Raw genomic sequence first — 21775 nt, forward strand, 5'->3', positions numbered from 1 at the left:
CTGCATTTTCCAAGTCTGTGTGTATTCTTTAGAATAATTTTTTCTAATGAGAAGCATTTTACTTTTTAAGAAAAGCAATGGAAATGCATTGTTTTTAACAACCTCTGTTCTCATTTAAAATTGAAATTCAAAATCAAATTTGATTCTAGAAAACTTGAAAGAAATCATAACATTTCAATGTAATTTTTTAGCAGAAAAATTATTACTGGTAAAATTACAATTATTATCACAAATGGTATTAACTCCTTTATAAGTAAAATTTAACATGAACTCTCAAAAACTAGATAATACCTATGTACATGCACCAAACTTTTTCTTTAAAGGAAAGAACCAAGAAGTTAAATGTGATGCCCTAAAGTCTTACCCAGAGGGAATCACAGAAACTGTGGTCAGGAAGCATAACTGTTGCATATTCTCTTTTCGTGCACACTGCCACAACCAACATACCTGAATGGGTAATAAAAGCTTCAAAACCCATACCACTTCCTGTAAAAAAGCTAACAAAAATATGTATTATCAGAACTTTTGAAGTCAGCTGTCCAGTTTTATCATCACTGGGGTACCCAAAACCATAACTTCATCATGAATATCTTTATCAAACACGCTGTGGCCTACATTCTATTGTCATACCTCATCAATTCCACCTTGCCTCAGATTTTTAAATCTTTCTTAGGCACAGGTTTAGTTTAGTTAATTATAAAAAGTAGCCTTAGACACAGAATGCCATTAGCAATTGCTAACAAAACTATAAACTTTAAAATCTTCAAAATTCTTCCAAATAAGATTCAGAAAGCATGAATCAAAGTCTTTAAAAACAATCACAAGGCAAGGGAGAAGAATCAAATCAGTAAAACTAGAAATGAAAATGGAGAAATCACAACAGATAACACAGAAATACAAAAGATCGTTAAGAGACTACTATGAGCAATTACATGCCAATAAAAGGATAACTTGGAAGAAATGGACAAATTCTTAGAAAAGTATAACCTTCCAAAACAATCACAAGGCATAGTAAAAATTATTAGTTACTGAAGTAACAAGTTGAAGTAACAAGTTTGAAAGCACATAGGTTTTCAGGTCCTTCACATAAAGGTATAGTAGCATCCTCAACTGAACAGAGAAATCACTAATCACTTTCAAGTTTACTATTACTTTTTCCTCCACTTTTACAATAATTTTAAGAAGGAACTTTGTGTCCAAATTAGCTTCAGAACTAGCAAAATGTTTGAATGTACAACTATTACTATGAAAGCTTAAAATTAAACTGTGTACATCTGGAGGAGAGGCTTCAGATAAATTGTTGTACATATAAAAAGCAGAAGCTTTGAAAAGCATTTTCCTGTTGAAGAATTACAGCAGATATTGTTAGGACAGGATCCATTTATATTCCATTACTTTTACCAGTACCTGTATAATTGTTTTCTTTTTCCTCCTTTGTTAGCGTTGCCAAGAGTCAACTGATCCTGATCTAAGCAAAACCAAGCATTGAAAGAAAAGGCAGACCCTGGCCATTTCTGTATGGAAGGCACAGAAATTCCTGCCATACTATGTGACAAATTAAAATACTGAAGGGCGCTCTCTAGACTTTGTTTTCGGGCCATTGTCAGGATTGCTCGAGTTACAGGAGTGGTATAGGGGTGAGGAAATTCAGAGTCATCCACTCTTAGCAATCTCAGTAGTTGACGGATTTCTTCTGAGCTGACTGACTGACTCCCCAAGGAACCATGGAGCGCGATCAAGTTCTCAGCACAAGTTCGATGGAGGGAAGAATGGGAATTAAGGGCTTCAGTGATTCTAATTCCCATGTTTGCATTGACACAAGTAGTTCGACTCTGCCTGTTAATACAACAAATTTTTTTCAGCCAATCTGAGATGAAGATTTGCAGGTCATGGGATTCTAGCTCTGGAAGCCACTGGATAAGAAGCAAGAGAGGCTGGACATTACTAATGCCCAAAATACCCACTGAAGTGTGGTCACCCTCCACAGCCTGTAAAGCAACATAAGAAACAAAAAATTAGACACCATCTTTGATTCAAAGAAAACAGAACTTCTTTTAGTAAAGCTAAAAAAACCTCACCATATTCATAAGTTCTTTAAGTAGTTCCAGTGGTGGCTGACCCAGTGATTTTAATACTTCAAACATATGTGTATAACCAATTCGTTCTTTAAATACTTCCTAAGGGAGAAGAAATTAATACATCAAAGCAGATTTTCTAAGACTGAAGTTGTTAAAATATTAAAGATGTTGAACAATATTCATTTAAGTTAATTAACAATATTAAAAAGATCATGAGTTCAATATTTCTGCTTTCTTAAATCAGATGTCTTCATCTTAAATATCAAGATTCCATATACCTTCTGGAATACAATGCTATAAAATACGTAAAACAATTAGAATTGAAAAAAATTGTGTTACAAAACTGTTCTATTACTTGCAGATTCCTTTACTTTCCTCACTTGCTTTGTTATTAGTACAGTACTACTTGAAGTCAAAATAAAAGTGGAGAAAAAAATAAGGAGATTTTAGGGATAACAGGAATCAGCAGCCTCAAAGAACTAGATTAAAGATTCCTGGCAATTTTGAGTAGTAGCCAGAAAAACCCTGGGTATGGTTTTCTCTCTGTTCTTTGTATCTAAATGGTCTGAAATATCTGGAGCACGAAGTTCAATTTAATAAGCTCTAAGTCACATGCATTTTCGAACTAGTGGGGACCCAAAGTCATAAAGTAAAATGTAAAGACAACCAAAAAAAACTATCAATAATAAACTGGTTCAGTAAGTTAGGCAAAAATATATACACTTATCATAAAATCAAAAGATTTTCAACAAAACAGTCATGACTGGTTAGTTGTCCCTAGGAAAGAGAATTCGTTGACTGTGGGCCAAAGACAGGGAGAAAATCTCTTTTCCACAGGCATTTAAAAAAATAATCTTTCAATTTTAAACCATGCAATGCATAACATAGTTTTAAAAATTATATTTAAAAGACTTTGACATCATTTCAGATTTAAATTTTATAATACAGTATAGGCAATCCATTATACTCATAAACCAATTACTTAGAACTTAAAAATAATTCTTCCCTTAAGTAACTATTATAAATGGAGATCAGATTCCTGTGCCAGCCTATAATATTTGCCAAATCCTATTCAGTAGTAATTTAACCATGAGTTATTTATAATAACACTTATAGGACAAAGTTAGTCTTCTAACAAAAACCAATGAAATGTATGAAATATGACTCAATACATGGCTTAGGGAACAAGAGATCATTCATTTCTGATTCTAAGAAGAATGAAATATATAAGAGGTGGCAGATAAGAAAGTAAAATGGTAAAAATAATAACAGACATTTATACTTATTAAGCACTTACCATGTACCTGGCACTCTGCTTACCAGTTTACATAGAAGATGTCACTAATCCTTAAAAGTACTCTGGGAAAACTACTAGCACAAAATCAGCATAAGTGTCAGCAGGGCAGAGTCAGTAGTAGTGAATGAGAAAGGAAAGAAAATCCTGAGGACCAGTGACTACAAACAAAGAAGTAGAATTTCCAAGGCCATCTGGAAAAACAAGTCCCAAATTGATAGGTCTATTCACATATGAAAAATGTTCAAACTGTAGGCAGTCATAAACTGACCAAATAGTGAAAGGGTGATTACTTTATTAATGAAGAAAAATTAGAATATAAATTTTAAGTCTGTAAATGCATTAATGAAATAATCAACTAAAATGATGCTTTCAACATTTTAACCCCACTGCTCTCTTCCCAATCACTGACTGATGTTGTAAAGCTCCAGAGCTTGCAGTGAGTCCTCAGTGAATAAAAGCACTGCCCATAGGTATCTGTCTTTTAAATTATCAGCAAAGTGATTCTTATGCAAAAATGAGATATTTTGTGAACTATTTCATTTTATATGTGAAACTATATGTATTATATACTTCATATATTACTTTGGGAATTACATAGTGAAAACTGGTATATCTAAGATAACCTTTTAGAGCTTGAGGACTTATGTTTTACCTTAGCAGCTGGAGATTTGTTCATTACTGCTGTCAAAGCCTGAATAGCTGATACAGCCAAACAGTCCAACTGTCCCTGAAACACCTACCAGAAAAGGGAAAAAAAAAAAGAAATTAACAAATGTATTTAACATTTATATCCAGTTAGGAAACCTTTTCTCTGAAAACCTGAAAAAAAAAAAAAAATGATTTAACATGCAATACATTCCTCTTCCAATGAAATGGATTTCTGAAACAGCAAAACCTGTAAGACAAGTTACGTACTTGACAGAAAATAAGCCATGTGTCAAAGAGAATAAGGCTACATTCACTCATTACATTAAAATGCTTTGGAAGGGGAAAAAAAAAACACAAAGCTTCATACATGCTTTTTAAGTAATGGACAATCTCAAAAGGAAGGGAGGGAAGGCTATCATGATATCTTTTAATTTTCCTTCAAAAATACACTTGAAACTTTCTAGGTTAAAATTTCATTAGCATGTATAATAAGGTGTATAAAACAGTCTTGTCCCCATATTTTCCAAACCCTATTTATAAATGAATTGGTATGTGCCTATACCAATCTATCAATCACATTTGCAAACAACAACGTACATCTATTTGTACATGAAATGCAGAATTTGAGGCAGAACAGAAAATGAAGTGTGTATCTATAAGCATTGTCATGTTTTTAGATGACAATCTTTAATGCCAAAAGCTGTAATAAAAAATAAATACCATCTCCATTTTGTCTGTTTAAGCTTCATCAAAAAGAAGAAAGTGAAAGTCACTCAATCACGTACAACTCTTTGCAATCCCATGGACTATACAGTCCATGGAATTCTCCAGGCCAGAATACTGGAATGAGTAGCCTTTCCCTTCTCCAGGGGATGTTCCCAACCCAGGGATCGAACCCAGGCCTCCTGCATTGCAGGCAGATTCTTTACTAACTGAGCCACAAGGGAAGCCCAAGAATACTGGAGTGGGTAGACTATCCCTTCTCCAGGGGATCTTCCCGACTAGGAATCAAACCATGGTCTCCTGCATTGCAGATGGATTCTTTACCAACTGAGCTATCAGGGAAGCCTCTATAAGAAGAGATGTGTTAAATTTCAGGGTAGTGCATTCAGAGCAAAATGAAAACAAAACCAAAATGGAATATCAATGATATTAAAAAAACTGAACATGAATGTTAGATCATTGGACTTAGTCGACCACGAAAGCATAGTTTGAGGACTAGAAAGTTGTAAAAATTACCAGTCCATGAAATCTACTTTTGGGTAACATATTACGATGACTGGAAACTCATTATCCCACATATAGAATTCCCCTTTTTCCTCCCACTAAAAATGATGTGTGTTAAGAGGGCAATGATTAAATCTTTGTCATCGTAAGCTAACCTCTATCACTTTCAGGCAAGCTATTTAAAGCTGCTGTCTTGACTTTTGTGGATGTTGTCTGTTCATGAAGCACTACTGCATGAAATAAACATGTAACAGGTGTAACAAATATCATCATATTCATTAAACATTCTGCATACAACTAAGTGTGAAAACTACTGGCACAAAGAATTTCATACAACTAAGACTTTTTTTCTAGACTCTACAGAAGAGAACTAGGCACACAGTGCCTTAATCAGGAATACTAACTGTAAACCTCTAAAAAGATAATTATAACTGATAGAGAAATACAGAAGAGCGGTTTGTAATTGATATTTCACATCCAGAAGAGAAAATAATAGATTATCATGGCTCTTTTTATACCGCAGATCTATGTATACATCTGATCAGTAAGATAATGTTAATAAAAGACATCAGGTATGTAAGCTCTCTCAGACATTCTAGGAAAGACAAAAAAGCAATTTTTATAGGTAGATTTTTCCAAACTATACTACCTAATGCATAATGAAAACCAAGATAAATTTTATATTTCTGCCTGATACCTATATAGAGTTGAATTTTTAGAAAAGAAAAACATGCTAAATTAAGACTCAAAGAGTTCGGCATCTTCTTCCCTTCCTCCAAGATTTGGGTTGTCCATTGAATTATAACCATTATTTGTCAACAAGAGGCAAAGAATCAAGATATTAAAATTGATCAAACATATTCACGAACAAAGTCCTAGATCCCAAAACACCACAATGCTTAGAAAATGAAGCCCCCAAAATATGAAGTCATCACCAGGTGGATAGCATTGAAACTGGGATCCCATTCCTGTACTTTATGTCTCAAACTGAAAAGAACACACACAAACATTCATGGCATACTGTTGATTGTTTATATCCCTCAGCAAGATTTCAATATGTTTCTCTTTTAGATAAAATCAATTTTTAATTTTTAAAATAATTTTCAAAAATAATTACTCAAGATTAGAAATAGATAAGGTTTGTGGACTTTAAAACACCAGAGGAAAAGTACAGGAACACGGGCTCCCACTGACTGATTTTGGTCTTCAGCCCAGACAAGGTGCAGGCTTGGTAGATACCTGGTCCTCATTCATTTCTGCCAGTAATTTGTTGGCAAGGTCTTTCCCGTTCTTGTCTGCCACCTTACTGTTAGCATTTAAAAACAGCTGTTAAAAACAGAGATAAGAATAATGGAGAAAGAAAATTAAATTGTTACCTACAAGCAGAAGTGAAGCTTACATGGTTTCCACGCCTCTTGAAAATAAATCCAGGAAGCCACTTTAAAATGAAATCAACTATCCATTTCTTCAATGACCAACTAACATATGCTACATAATTATTATTTATTCCTCTCTGAAACTCAAAGTTACTAAAACAAGAAATAATAGCAATAATTAAATAATTACTAGGAATACTTAGTTAATATTCTTGAATTCTTCAAGAATCAGCAGAGAATGACTCAGAAAAGAAGGAATCTGCTACTGAGACAGACTAAAGATACTGTAGTAAATAATGTATAGTATTGGTTCTGTAGCCATGCAGGCCTGTGAATTACTATCTAACTTTAAAAAAGGGGTCTTTCTGGCAATACTTCTCAGAGTCTCAAATATGCTACTATGTACTTTGACAAAGGAGGTCAGTGAGTAGCATTTCCCAAATTTATATGACTACATATTTTGTTAAAAATTTTATAGCAATATTCTCAAAAGTCAGGGTTAATTCAAGTTGATGTATGGCAGAAACCAACATAACACTGTAAAAGCAATTATCCTCCATTAAAAATAAATTTTTAACAATTTACAGCAGTACTCTCTAAAATTATCAAGAGTTGATCATAATTTATACTATCTTGTATATTAGAAAGAGGGATTAGGAGTATCTATAAATTACATATTTATGAAAAATAACTGTGTTTTCCAAAATATACCTTAATAAGGATGGCACTGCTTTTACATTTTTTGCACATTTTTAAAATGTCTGGCTTAAGAGAAAACAAATGAACTCTCCTATCTGCTTCCACATTCAGACATTTATAATGTTGTTTTGGTTAAAGTTCAATAAGAAAATTAGCCTGAAAAAGAAACTTTGTTAAGATCAGACTTCAAAGACTCCCTAAAATGATCTTGGGGATCTCATAATTTGAGAACTGCTGGGTTGAAATACTTACAGTCATTAAAAGTAATCTTTCAAAAAATACATGATGGCCTATGGAAAGACTCATGATATAAAATACTTAAAAGCAGAATAAAATAACAGTAGTATTCCAATTCTGTAAAGGAAAATACATCTACATTAAAAATATACACATAAATATTGTTATTATATTTTGTAGTAATTTAAATATCATGCACATATATATGCATTGTAAAAAATACTTAAAATATATTTTTATATTTCTTTTTCCTCTGAAACCTCCACGCTCTATTTTTCTACAACGTAAATAAAAATCTATATTTTAAAAAATAAAAAGAAACTTGTTAAATGTCAAAAGTCACTGTGGCAATGTGTGTCCAGAGGTGTGCTTCCCAAAGTCAGGCTTTCAACTTTACCATCTGTCTATTCACTCCTAACACTCTTTTCCATAGAGTATTCTTTCGTTGTTCCTTTTCTAAATTCTCATTTCTACTAAAACTGTCATGATGATACATTTCTACAGTAGTTGATATTAAAGAGTAGATGTGAAGAAGAAAGAGAAAAAACTAAAGAAAACAAATTAGATGAGCAAGGCCACAACATCAAAAGCTTTCCAGAGCCTTAAGTCCTCAAATGAAACTTTATATATATATATATTTTTAAAAAATGATTTCAACTAGCAAAGTACTAAAGTCAACCTAATGGTTTTGAATCCTTCTCTTTGCTGCTAGAAATTTGCCGTTATTTTCTTTACATTAAATACTTTTGGACAGCTTTAAAATTTTTTTCATTATCTCATATCTCCCCTTTCAAAATTCAATATAGTAAAACAAAATAATGCCTAAATATTTAAAGTTCATCATCAAAAAAAAAAAAAAAAAAAACGTTCATCATACCTATCATAAAAGCTAAATACATGATTCCTTGGAACTATATTTAAAATATGTTACAGTATGATGAAACTCAGAAGTTTTTACACAAATATTCAAGGAAATTAATGTGTATTTAAACTGGCTGGTGAATGTCATGCAAGAAGAACAAAAAGAAAGCATGGACACTGCAGCAGAAAGCCTAAAGATTTCCATGTAATTCATGAATAGTTTATGATACTTTAAACTTTAGTTGACAATGCTTCAAATGGAATTTAAACGACAATTGTCTTGATTCTGTATTATTATATAAAAGAATAAGTGATTCATTCCTTATTAAGAAAAAAACAATTTAAACAGAAATCAATCAGACATCTCTAGCATCCTATAACACATTTAGGAACTTAAGTTTTCACAAGATGTCAAACATTTTTATACATTCAAAAATCGTATCACCTATCTCCACCAAATGTTTGTATATACAGTAAATAAAACCTATAATGCTCTTATACCTAATGCACAGAAAACATCCTTCTACTGACTAAACAGTAACTTTAAGTACCAATAATACAGTTAAAAAACCACATTTAACAATGAGCTTAGGGTCAGAATACCTGTGTAAGAAATCCTACCTCCATCATATATTAGCATGAACCCTGGGCTGGTCAGTTAATCTCTTAGGACATATTTCCTTATTTGTATAATAAGAGAGTTGGGACAGTTTATTTCCAAGGTTCTCCTTTGTTCTTAAAACTTAATGAGTCCTTTGGGGATGGACATGTATACCCTGCTATATTTAAAATGGATAACCAACAAGGACCTACTGTAGAGCGCATTAAACCTTGCCCACTGTAATGAGGCAGCCTGGATGGGAGCAGAATTTAGGGGAGAATGGATACATGTATATGTATGGCTGAGTCCTTTTGCTCTTCACCTTAAACTATCACAACACGGTCAATTGGCTATATCCCAATACATCACGGATCATAGCCTTATCACGGTGAAGGGGCTTGGGTAACTCAATGAAGCTATGAACCATTTACTTTTTACAAAATAAAAAAAAAAAACTTAATGACGCTAATGTTTAGTGAGGAATCTACAGGGATTCTGACTAGAATATTCCACAAATAAAGCATACTGCCAGGATAAAAGGCTCAGGTCCCAAAACCTAGCTTACCTCTCCAAAATGGGTTTCTTCTCAAAAACAAAATGCGTGATAAATGGCATCAAAGTGAAAGTGAAGGTCAGTCAGTCATGTCCAACTCTTTGTGACCCCATGAACTATCCATGGAATTCTCTAGGCCAGAATACTGTAGTGGGTAGCCTTTCCCTTCTCCAGGGAATCTTCCCAACCTAGGGATTGAACCCAGGTCTCTCACGTTGCAAGTGGATTCTTTACGAGCTGAGCCACAAGGGAAGTCCAAGAATACTGGAGTGGGTAGCCAAAATTTGAGCACACTCCAGGAGTTGGTGATGGACAGGGAAGCCTGGCGTGCTGCGGTCCACAGGGTCGAAAAAGTCAGACACGACTGAGCGACTGAACTGAACTGACCTGAGCCTACCCCTTCGCCAGTGGATCTTCCCGACGCAGGAATCGAAGCGGGGTCTCCTGCACCGCAGGCAGTCTTTATCAACTGAGCTATCAGGGAAGCCCAAATGGCATAAAATAATTACATTTTATTTGTTTACTTATTTTTTATTTTGGTTGTGCTGGGTCTTCATTGCTGCATGGGCTTTTTCTCTAGCTGTGGAGAGCAGAGGCTACTCTATAGCTGCAGTGTGCAGGTTTTTCACTGCAGTGGCTTCTCTCATTATGGAGCACGGACTCTAGGGCCTGTGGGCTTCGATAGCTGCAACTCACAGGCCCAACAGTGTGGCGCATGGGCTTAACTGCCCTGCGGCATGTGTTATCTTCTCAGATCAGGGATCAAACCAGTGTCTCTTGCACTCGCAAGAGAGTTCTTTATCACTGAGCCACCAGGAAAGCCCATCAAATAATTAAATTTTAAAACATTATGACCATCAGCAAGTTTCAAGATCTAAATTATGAGAAACTTTGACTTCTAACACAGTAGAAAGAGTAAATATTAGCTTGTTGTCATGACAGCTAAGTCAGTTTTGTATTTTTAAAAAAAGGTACTGTTGACCATGATATGACAAGGATTTTTAAAAATTATACCTTAGTTTCACATACTGCATAAATGCATACTAAAAATTTTAGTAAAAATTATTTTATCCTAGTGATTCATCCTTCTGTAGTATGTGATTGACAGTTTCTCTACACACGTGAGATCTTGTCTATCCCTGAAGTGGTCATTATAGTTTATAAAGCCACACTGCATTTTTACAACACAGAGAAGGTTTTACAAACATTTGTCTTATGTTGCTTTCACCTCCCTAGGATTTCTTCCCCAAGAATGATTTTTAAAAGCTGGACAGAGAAATCTTGACGCTTCAGTGGTAATTTGATACTTGTGTTAACTTCATAAGTATTCATTCTGACTTATTTTATCAATATATTGTTTACTATTTTATGCTATTCTTTATAGTTTTACTGTAAGTTAAGCAACATAGTGACATAATGCTTTCAAAGATACTCTCCTAACTGTGTGGAAAAATTCCAGGAGCTGATGCTAAAATTTTTATTCTGGAATATTCTCACAAAATCAGAATGAACCCCTAGTACTTTTCATCAGGGAATTCATGAAAGGAACACCTCAAATAGAAAGTAAAAGCTCTCTGAAGTAGCTTTATTTTCAAAGGGTTTTCAAGAAGCTCTCTAAAAGGTTTCTGGTGGCATCATGATATTTATGGGAATATATAATAATCAGAGATGTTAGTTATTATGTACTCATATGCAAATCTGCTACAAGTATAAATTAGTAAAAAGTTTTAAAAATAAGCAAATTGGAGGTATACATCAAGAACCCTAATAGTACTCTTGTTTTTCTACTTTTCTATATTTTCCACTTACAAGTTGTTTCTATAAAGTGCTCCCTGCTTTAAAAAATGTATGCCCTTTGATCTAATAGTTGTACTAGAAATAGAATTCTTCCAAGAAACTTAAAAGAGTTATGTAATAGCAAACAAAGCTGGAAAATACTATACTTAACTAATAGGGAATATTTAAGTAAGTTATATATTCACTTAATATAATAATATATAAATATTAAAATCATAACACATGAAAATGCTAATGAAATAATCTTAAATGAAACAAAAGTACAGAAACATATGCTATCAAATGCTCATACCAAATTTTAATACTGCATAACAAAAAAAGATTTTAAAACAATAAAAAGCTAAAAAAAAAAAAAAAACTAAGAAATGCACCAAGAACCTCACATTTTTCTAAAGACAATATAAATGGCCAATAAGCACATGAAAAGATGCTCACTATCACTAATCATTAGAGAAAAGCAAATCAGACTACAATGAGTTACCACCTCACACCCATTAGGATGGCTATTACCAAAAATAAAGGAGAGGAAGAGGAGGAAGAAGAAAAGAAAGAGAGTGAGGAGGAGAAAGGAGAAACAGATATAGATGAGAACATGGGAGAAACTGGAATTCTTGTGCATTGCTGACCGGAATGTAAAAGGGTGCTGCTACTATGGAAAACAGTAAGGCAGTTCCTCAACAAATCAAAAATTTAATTACTATAGGATCTAGCAAGCCCACCCTGAACACACGCCGAAGAGAATTTAAAGTAGGGTCTGGAAGAGAGGTGTGTGATACTCATGCTCACAGCAATATTATCCACTATAGCCAAAAGGTAAGATCAACACAAGAGTCCATCAACAGACAACTGAATAAACAAAAGGTGGCATATACATATATATCCATACAGCGAGTTACTATTTAGTCTTAAAAGGAAAGGAAATTCTGCAATATGCTACAACATGGATGAATCTTGAGGTATTATGCTGAATGAAATAAGCCAGTCATAAAAAACTAACACTGTATAATTCCACCTATATGAGGTACTTAGAGTAGTTAAAATTATAGAGACAGAAACTATAGTAGTTGCCAGGGGCTGAAAGGACAGGAGAATGCGAAATTGTTTAATGGATACAGAATTTCAGTTTTACAAGATGAAAAGTTATGGGGACTGGATGGTAGAAATGGTTGCAACATCAATGAGAATGTATTTAATACCACTGAACGATATACTTAAAAATGATTAAGATGGTAAATTTTATGTTATGTGTATTTACCACAATAAAAAATTTAGCTATGGTTTAATATGCTCAAGATAAAATCAAAACATAAATAAAATAATAGCTTCTTAAAATCAAAGACAATAATAATAGTAATAACAGAAAAATACCTTGCAGTTCTGTAGCAGTCGTATGAGATGTTCAAAGCAGTTACTGTTAAGAAAAATAGCCTGAAGAACAGGTCTATCTGTGCAGTCTAACATGGCTGTGATGGTATCTAGGAAAATAAAAACAAAACTGTCCATTAATAAAGTGGGATATTTGGGATCACAGAAGCATTCACTCTAGCTGTATATTTAACTTAGGCATTTCAGCTGACAAATAGATGTAAATTAATAGGAAATAATAAGGAGGTGGAGTAGAAAACAAATCCTGTACTTCTCTGGAGAAGGGAAAGGCTACCAACTCCAGTATTCTGGTCTAGAGAATTGCAAAGAGTAGGACACGACTGAACAACTTTCACTCTCTCTCACTCACTTATTTCTTGATAAGAAGAGTGAACATTTTTATACTTTATTATCAAAAATATTTATTTTTGCATATATGAGTTATAAATATTTTTCAGAGGTTTACTTAGGTGTTCTTCCATTATAACTTAAGTGTAACAAACTGTGGTTCCCAATTTGCTATGAATAAGCAACACCTGATTATATTTGGCAACACAGTTTCATTTATATAGCATAAAATTAACATATAGCCATCATGAAAATGAGAGTTGGGTAATTAATTTATTTGTGATGATGCTTTGGTCCTATTTCCTACTAAAATGATGTCCTCACTTGGAAATCAAGGGGCATTTGACATAGGTAATATGAAAGTTCATAGCAAAAAAGAAGTCCATTCAATAAAGACTCAAATTTCCTTATAAACTTCAAATTTATAATTTTAAAACATGACATTTTATAATACAGAATACGAACTATATAAGGTGAATCTATATACAAAACACTGTTGTAAAGAATCATTAAGTTTCACCAAAAATTTGATGTCCAGCATTTTTTAAATTGGACACCACACGCATACCCACACAAACAATTTTTAAAGTCTCTAGAGGTCTACAACAAACCATTTGTGTTGGCTGTGTCAGATGGCAGCATATAAAAACTTTTTTCTTTTAACGTCTCTGAATTTTCTAGTTTAGCTATAATGAAAATATTTTATTTCTATAAAAAGGAACTCTCAGTTAATAATATTAGTATACCTGATCATCTAATAAGAATACAAAAAGAAACCGCAGATCTTGGTTAAGGAGTTTGCAAGGAGCAGAGAGAGGGACGGGGAAGGAAGCGGGTGAGGGAGGGAAGGAGGGGGAGAGAGCAGCACAGAGGGACACAAAACAACACACACACAGAAAGAGAAAGAAAAGCAAGAAGCGCACACCCGAGGATCTGAGGCATCCAAACAAGAAGCCAGAAACTCGGGAGAGGAAGGCCATGTTGAAGCAATAGCTCCAGAGATGTTAGAGAAGCACATACAAAACTGATTGCATATGACCCTTTGCTGTAGGTTAGAAAGTTACAAATGGCACTTTCTGAAAATTTACTTTTCCTAAAATTTCAAAATCACAGTTGATTTTCTTTGAGAGGATTACAACTTTCAAAAGAGAATATAAAATCTCAATTTTATCACTGCTAAAGTAAATACGTGAAAGACAAATAAATTCCACATTAAAGTCAAAATCTATAAACAGTCACCCCGAATCTGAATTAAACATTCACTATTCTCTATACAATGGCCATGAATTCTAAATGAAAATGGAGAATAGAAATGTAAAACAACTAGATTCCAAGAAAACCGAATAGAATAAACATCATCTAATACTCACTCAGCATTTTGATCTGAAGAGCTATGAACCGGTTTTCCCACTGTCTGGACCTCCTTTGGTTAGGTAAAGCTGAATGATCTGAATTTAGCAATTTAAAATAGTTCTCCAGAATAGTGCTGGTTTCCACCTGACGCTGATCAGAGCTGCTAGTGAGAAGGATATGCACCACTTCCGTAAGGCACTTCAGAGTAAGTTCTACCTTCCTACCCACTTCTTCAGGATTTCCGTCCTCCCAAGAATCACAGTCAGCCAAAACTCTCATAAGAACTTCCATGGTGGCTGGAGAAATTGCTTGCAATGCATTCTTCTGAAACATGAGAGACCAAAAAAAGTGAAATCCAAACCTAACTAAAGTGCTATACATTTGCAAAAACAAAGAGAATTTAACAAATCCACAGTTTTTTTCTTTACAAACCTACATTAAAAAAATTTTACATGGGTACTCTGACAGACACTGCTGGTGTTTTACACATATTAAGTCTTTTCTTCACTACTAATAGAATTCTAATTTTATTCAGAGAGTAATCTGCTCATACAGAAAACTTACTCATCACCCTCCCTTGTAGCTAGGGGTAGTCCTTGGTCAAGAATACAAGCCAGTAGAGGAGGAAGAGAATATCACTTTACAAATAAAAGAGGGAAGGATCCTTGGCTCTTGGCCTTTTCACCTTTTGCAACTGTGCAGCTATCCGATGGAGTTTTGCAAATGAGATGCTGTCAGCTTTTCAGTATCTCCTTCAAAGATAATTGGCACCTGCCGTTTGTCTCCTTCACTAACCCCCCATCTTTGTGTCTAAAGTGCAGACACAATGGCCAGAACTCCAGAAGCTATTTTGTAGCACAAGACGTAACAGTAAGGATAACAAATTGACATTCAAAAGGAACCCAAGTCCCTGAAGACCCTAAAGCCACCAAATTCACTCTGGACTGCTTACTGCTTTTTTTTTAATGAGAGATAAAGGTAAGCTTCTAATTTAAGCTGTTAGAACTTTACTACTTACTGCTATAGGGCATGGCAACCCACTCCAGTATCCTTGCGTGGAGAATCCCCATGGACAGAGGAGCCTGGGGGGCTACAGTCCATGGGGTGGCAAAGAGTCGGGACAGGACTGAACGACTTTCACTTTCACTTTTAAGGAGTTATAAACCTGATACACCCATGATATACTTCATGCTTACAATCACAGGCACTTTGTTGAGTAATTTACATATACAATGAGTCATTTGGTCCTTGTGTGTTATTATTTCCACATTATAAATAAAGAAACTAAAACACACATAGTTTACCCAAGGTCATACAACTAGTTAGAAATGACGTAGGATTCAGTCTGGCTCCAGAGCCCTTGCTCTTAACATAGCATGAAACAGCATAAATGTGATAGCAGGAAGCCAGCATGATGCTGAGAAAAGGGAGGCCGATCACTGGACTTTAAGTCTTCGACTCTTTATGATAAAGGTATTATTATGTCTTTTAGATCCTCAATTTATCTAAATACTCTTGTACTGAGGCTATATTCAACAGTCTCATGATTTCAATATAGTTGTAACTACAGCTATGACCCAATTATAGGATTTTGAGTTATTTTCAGTATTTAAGATAATAAACTGGCCTTTAAATATCCATTTGATTTCCATGTGAGTTTTAATTGCTGGAAGTCTCTTAGGGTTCAGTTACGCGGAGGCATTAACAAGTCTGGATTTGTTCAAAAACGGTATGAGCTCCTACCAGCTTCTCCATTAGTCATAAAGAATGTCATTTCCAATTTTGTTCCTATACACTTACTAATTCTTAGTAGTGGAGAAATGATGAAAATGGGGAGGAACTGAAGCAAAAGACAAATATTAGCTAATAAAGCAAAGTGACAAAGCAAATAAAGTGAAAAATAAGATTCTGGTCGCCCTTCCTCTCACAACGGAGACTCTGTCTTCTACGAGAGAGAAGAGGAGAGGGCAAGGCGACCCACTAGGAAACCCAAGCAGTATTATTAGGAAAACCCACGATTCTGTCATCAGTAGAAATCATATACATTTTCATGTATTACAGTTACAGTGTCTTTAAACATCATTTATGCTCATCTCTTCTTTGAAATTACATTAGTCACTAGACTTGCTGCTGTATTTTTTTAATTTGCTATGTTATAAAGAAGACCAGTACTACGTAACAGACTTATTTTATTAATATTTTAGTAACTGCATTTCAGTATAGTTTCCTTTGTGATGGTGTGTATTTTCTTTCAGGCATGTGAAAACATTCTGACAAGGGGCTATATCAGACTGCCAAAAGGGTATGTGGTACAAAATGTGTCAGAAACCTCTGATCTAAATTTTGTGGTTAAATAAAACAAGTAGAATGTTTCTTCTGAACTATAATCCTGTTTTCAACTAGCAGGTAGACTCAAAGTTTCCCACAGCTGTTAAGACATTCAACTGAAAAAAACAAACATTACTCAAACTTCTTTATGGTAAATAATTTAAAAACCAGTTGAGCTGAAAAAATGCATATAAACCATGTCTGTATGCACTTAATAATTATAAGTAGACAGAAAGGTAACTAAATTCATATGTCCTAGGAAATGAAAGTCTGATTTCATCAAATGAACTGTTAGAGATGACTATCCTCTATATTCTAAAGTAACAACTGGAAGATGAAAGTCAATACAACTAAGAACTTCAAATATCAAAAACTGTTAAATTTAACTATTTATGCAGTAATTTTATAGTTAATGCTAAAACTAAGTAAATTAGTTTTAAATGAGATTTAACTTCAGAAAAATATTTGTTCAATAAATTGCAAAAAGACAAAGACTTCATTAAATAATCCATGGCAAACTGTACTCTTTACTGTCATTTTACGATTAACTTTCAACATGTTCCTCACCTGCCCACCAGCAACTATGGCTCCAAAGAGATGCAATAAGCAACACTTAAGACTCTCCTTGAGATGTTCACTTTCTTGAAAACACTCTGTGAATACAATACACAAATAACTACATAAGATTTCTCTTTCACAGTATGATTGATTTCTAAGGAATGTCTGAATGGAAATATTAAAAATTATTTGTGAAAGGCTGAAATTTATTAAAAAGCAAGGTTACTATGCATTTTTCATAGAAAAAAAAAAAGAGGAACCATCAATCTTAACATATACATCTGCCTTATTCATTTTTATGACCAGAGAGCATTCCACTACAATGACATACCTTAATTTACTTAACTAGTTCTCTACTGATAACATTTATGCTTTTTCACTTTCTTTTGATACTGTTAATAATCCAGTAATAAATATCCTTTCACACACATCACCGTACACAAAGACAATATTATAATATGAGAATGATTTCCGATTTTAGATACAAAAAAATTCCAAAAAGAAACAATTTTGAGTTAAAAGGTATTGATAAATTTAAAACATTAAGACATCTCAGCTATGTTGGAATAATTACACTATACAAGGTTTCCTGCTATAACTAACTAGCAAATTTGACAAAATAGGTTTTAGAGATTTTTTTGGTTCTAGATATTGAAAGTGAACTCAAGGATCACCTCAGTTTCTCATTTATACACATTATCTGAACAAAGGTACAGAAAGGGGGAACCCTAAAAGAACATGGCTATTTCCTGAGATAGGGGACAGAGTACAAATTTGGGGAGGCCTAAGCAACTGGAATTCATAAAGCAGTACTAGAATGGAAGAAGCTATACAGAGAAAGCAAACCAGAAATATGCAAAGGGCTCATTTTGAGTCCAAGTACCAATCCTAATTTAAACCATGAAATCCCACCAGACAGGCAAAAACCTACAAGAAGTTGTAAACCAAATTGTCAGATTTCACACAGATGACAGAGTTCTATTCAGCCAGGAAACACAGAAGGAGGATGTAAAAAAGATACACTATGTAAATTCTAATCATAAGATTGTTGGAGTGTCAGCAATATACTAGTATCTGACAAAATAGGCAAGAAATATTATCAAGGCAAGGCAAAGAATATTACCATAGATAGAAAGAGACATGAAAAAAAAAAAAGGAAAATAAAAAAGAAAAAAAAGAAGAAAAAAGAAAAAAAAAGAAAGAAAGAGACATGAAAATACAGCTTTTAAAAAAATCTGCCATAGTTTATTTTATAGACTTTACATCTACAAGTACTTGAGATAGATATTTTGGGATAAATTAACAAAATATGTGCACAATCTACATGCTGAAAACTATGTAAAACTGACTGAAAAAATAAGTAACATACAAATAATTGATGAGATACATCAGACTCATGAGTTGGAAGTCTAAATATTCTTAAAGTGGCAATTCTCCTCAAATGGTCCCAGAGATTCAATACAATCCCAATCAAAATCCCAGCAAGCTTTTTCGTAACAATACTGAAAAGCGGATTCTAAAACATATATTAAAATGCAAAAGAGCCAGAATAGCAAAAACAACTTGAGAAAGAAGAATAAAGTTGGAGGCTTTAATGACTTCAAGACTTGGTATCAATTCACAATAATCAGGACAGTGTGGGAACAGCATAAAGGCAGACATGCAGAAGAACAAAAAGAAGCCAGAAGTCAACCCACATTTTACAGTCAACCAATTTCTGACAAACGTGCCAAGGTAATTCAACAGAAGAAAGAACAGCTTTTTCAACAAATATTGCTGGAACAATAATGAGAAACCTTTAGGCTAGATACAAAATACTGACTTAAAACAGGGAACTGACCTAATAGAAGAAAACATAAATCTTCAGGACCTTGAGGTAATTAGCAAGATTTCTTTGGGAAGACACAAAAACCACAGATCATAAGAAAAATTTTATAAATTAGATTACATTCAGATTTAAAATTTCTATGTTTTAAAAGACTCAAATGAAAAGATAGACATTCTAGGAGAAAATACTCTCAGTGATCAAGTTTAGAATAATTTTACCATCAAAAACTACAACTGAGGGACTTCCTTGGTGGTCCTATAACTAAGACTGCATTCCCAATGCAGGCGGCCCAGGGTTCAAATCTGAGGTCAGGAACTAGATTTCACATGACACAACTAAGATCCTGGATGTGCAACAAAAGTCAAAGATCCCACATGCTGCAACTAAGACCTGGAGCACCCAAAAAAATAAAAATAAGTATTAAAAAAAAAACCTCTAACTGATTCTAAAATACCGAGTAAATAAAAGACTGAGTCCACAATGATACATAAAAAAAGGAGAAATAAAACATTTGCCCCACTTAAGTATTATCTGAACTCATTTTGAAAAAAGTAAAAGAGAAAGATTTAAGTACTTTATGCAGCCTTTTTAGGAATAATTGTAGTTTATTCTCCAATTGATGAGGGAAAATTCTTTTTGCAGAATTTAACAACATATGGAAGTATAAGAATGGAATTTGAAGAGCACAATATTGCAACCCTGAATGAAATAACTGCAAGTAACATCAATGAATGCAAAAATATTAAATGAAAAAGTATTGAAAAATAAGATATTCACTCTATGCAGGGTAAGAAAAACTCTTTCTCCTTCTCTATAAGAAAATGCACCAAGAATTAAATCACTGGAAATCTGACAAAGGTAGATAGTCAATGTGTGACAAATATATTACCAGGCAACACTGTTCATGGTAAAAATGACCCTTGATCTGAACTAGAAAGATTATGATGACTTTAAATAACCTGATGGGAACTTACAACCCTGGGCTTCCCTGATTTGAGTGTAAATTGTAATTTAGGCATTTCCTTTCCTAGGATTTAGGAGTTACATTCACGGGTTTAATGGTATAAATGTCTTCTATGCGATACTGCACTTCAAAGCCAGGGTGACTCATACACCCATCAATTTGGTTTCATACCCTCACTTGGAAAATCCAAGAAAAGCCCTTGTAATGTTGTGAGATCTCCTTCTGAAAAGAAATGCCTACACTGTTCCACGGGAATTCTGGCTTTCCTAGTGTGGACAAGTGAGCTTGATTATCTAGCTAAAGCCAGTATCACTACTGGTGGTCAAGCAAAGTACTGCAGTCATCATCAGCAAGCAATCAATGAACTAACTGGTAAGCAGACCTTTGCTCCTGTGTAAAATGTCCATAAGATATTTGGTCCATGCCAAAAGCGCCTAGATATTTGGTCCTACCCAAAACTATTCAGCATGAACCAAATATGCTCATTTTGGATAGGACCAAATTTCAAGGATCTTTTGGCATAGCCAAATGTCTTACGGACATTTTGCTGTTGTTTAGTCACTAAGTCATGTCTGACTCTTTGCAACCCCATGGAACCAAATGTCTTTATGTACATTTTGTGTTAGCTGCCTCAGTCGTGCCTGACTCTGCGACCCCATGGACTAAAGCCCACCAGACTCCTCCAACCATAGGATTTTCCAAGGAAGAATACTGGAGTGGGTTGCTGTTTCCTTCTCCAGGGGATTTCCCCGACCCAGGGATCGAACCTGGGTCTCTTGCACTGCAGGCAGAAACTTTACCGTCTGAGCCATCAGGGAAGACATTTTGGGCAGGGTCAATTGCCCTACAAAGGACTATTTCTGTCTTATTTTATTTCTTAGGGGTGGAAAGGTGAAAAAAATGTGGTAAAATGGCAAAAGGTTAAAATCTGACAAATTTGAGTGGGAAACACAGGAGGTTGCTATTACGTTCTGCGAAATGTTCTATATTCTTGAAATACAGCATAATCATTTTTTTAAAGAAAGAAAATTAGAGTCCTTACAGATCATACAAATAGGAACCAATTCTCTCAAGGTTATTTTCAGTAAAAGTTCTGAAGTTCCAAGACATACTATTATATTTAAAACATTTAGCTCTTCTCAAAAGAAAAACACTTAGAGAACAGTAAATTAAATAAAATCAAGAGGAATAATCACAGCAAAATAACAATCAAGTACTCTAGTAACAGGTTCTTAGAATCTTTATCTTATAAACACAAAAGCTGAAACAAAGTCAGAATCAGAATAAGAATAAGGAATAATCACAGTAACATCAGAATCAAAGCAAGAGAAATTAGAGCTGTTACTTACGATAAAAGAAAGGGACGAACTCCACTGTGAGAGAAGCTGGTTTATATTTCTGTCTGCTCTTTTCCACAGTACTAAGGATTCGTCTACCATTAAAAAGAAGTTAATCCCAAGTTACAACATGGGCAAACAGAGAAGGCACGATTACAAAAACAATGATAAACAATATTTTGCTTTTCATTTGTATATTAAAAATACACCACCAGAATTGGAATAATCTTGAAAGGGGAGTCTAGCCAATAATTTAAATGCTCACCAACTGAAAGGATTTTTTCTTTTGAATTGTGCAAAAAAATTTACAACAGTTAATG

At 34.0% G+C, this 21775-nt stretch overlaps 1 protein-coding gene across 4 annotated transcripts in view; it reads right to left on the reverse strand.

The window, feature by feature from the left end:
- The window catches only part of NBEAL1 (neurobeachin like 1), a 146276-nt gene that overhangs the window by 84043 nt on the left and 40458 nt on the right, over positions 1-21775 (reverse strand). For 3 of the 4 annotated variants that reach the window (XM_065930782.1, XM_065930781.1, XM_065930780.1), the window contains 9 exons: positions 21468-21550; positions 17336-17421; positions 14458-14764; positions 12743-12849; positions 6490-6576; positions 4028-4111; positions 2079-2177; positions 1408-1988; positions 365-497 (listed from right to left, as the gene is read on the reverse strand). In XM_065930782.1, the coding sequence (XP_065786854.1) occupies positions 365-497; positions 1408-1988; positions 2079-2177; positions 4028-4111; positions 6490-6576; positions 12743-12849; positions 14458-14764; positions 17336-17421; positions 21468-21550 (1567 nt within the window). The remainder of the gene's footprint in view (positions 1-364; positions 498-1407; positions 1989-2078; positions 2178-4027; positions 4112-6489; positions 6577-12742; positions 12850-14457; positions 14765-17335; positions 17422-21467; positions 21551-21775) is intronic. The other variant, XM_065930783.1, reaches the window with a different exon arrangement.

This window comes from Muntiacus reevesi, chromosome 3, assembly GCF_963930625.1.
Source record: "Muntiacus reevesi chromosome 3, mMunRee1.1, whole genome shotgun sequence".
Taxonomy (NCBI): Eukaryota; Metazoa; Chordata; class Mammalia; order Artiodactyla; family Cervidae; genus Muntiacus; species Muntiacus reevesi.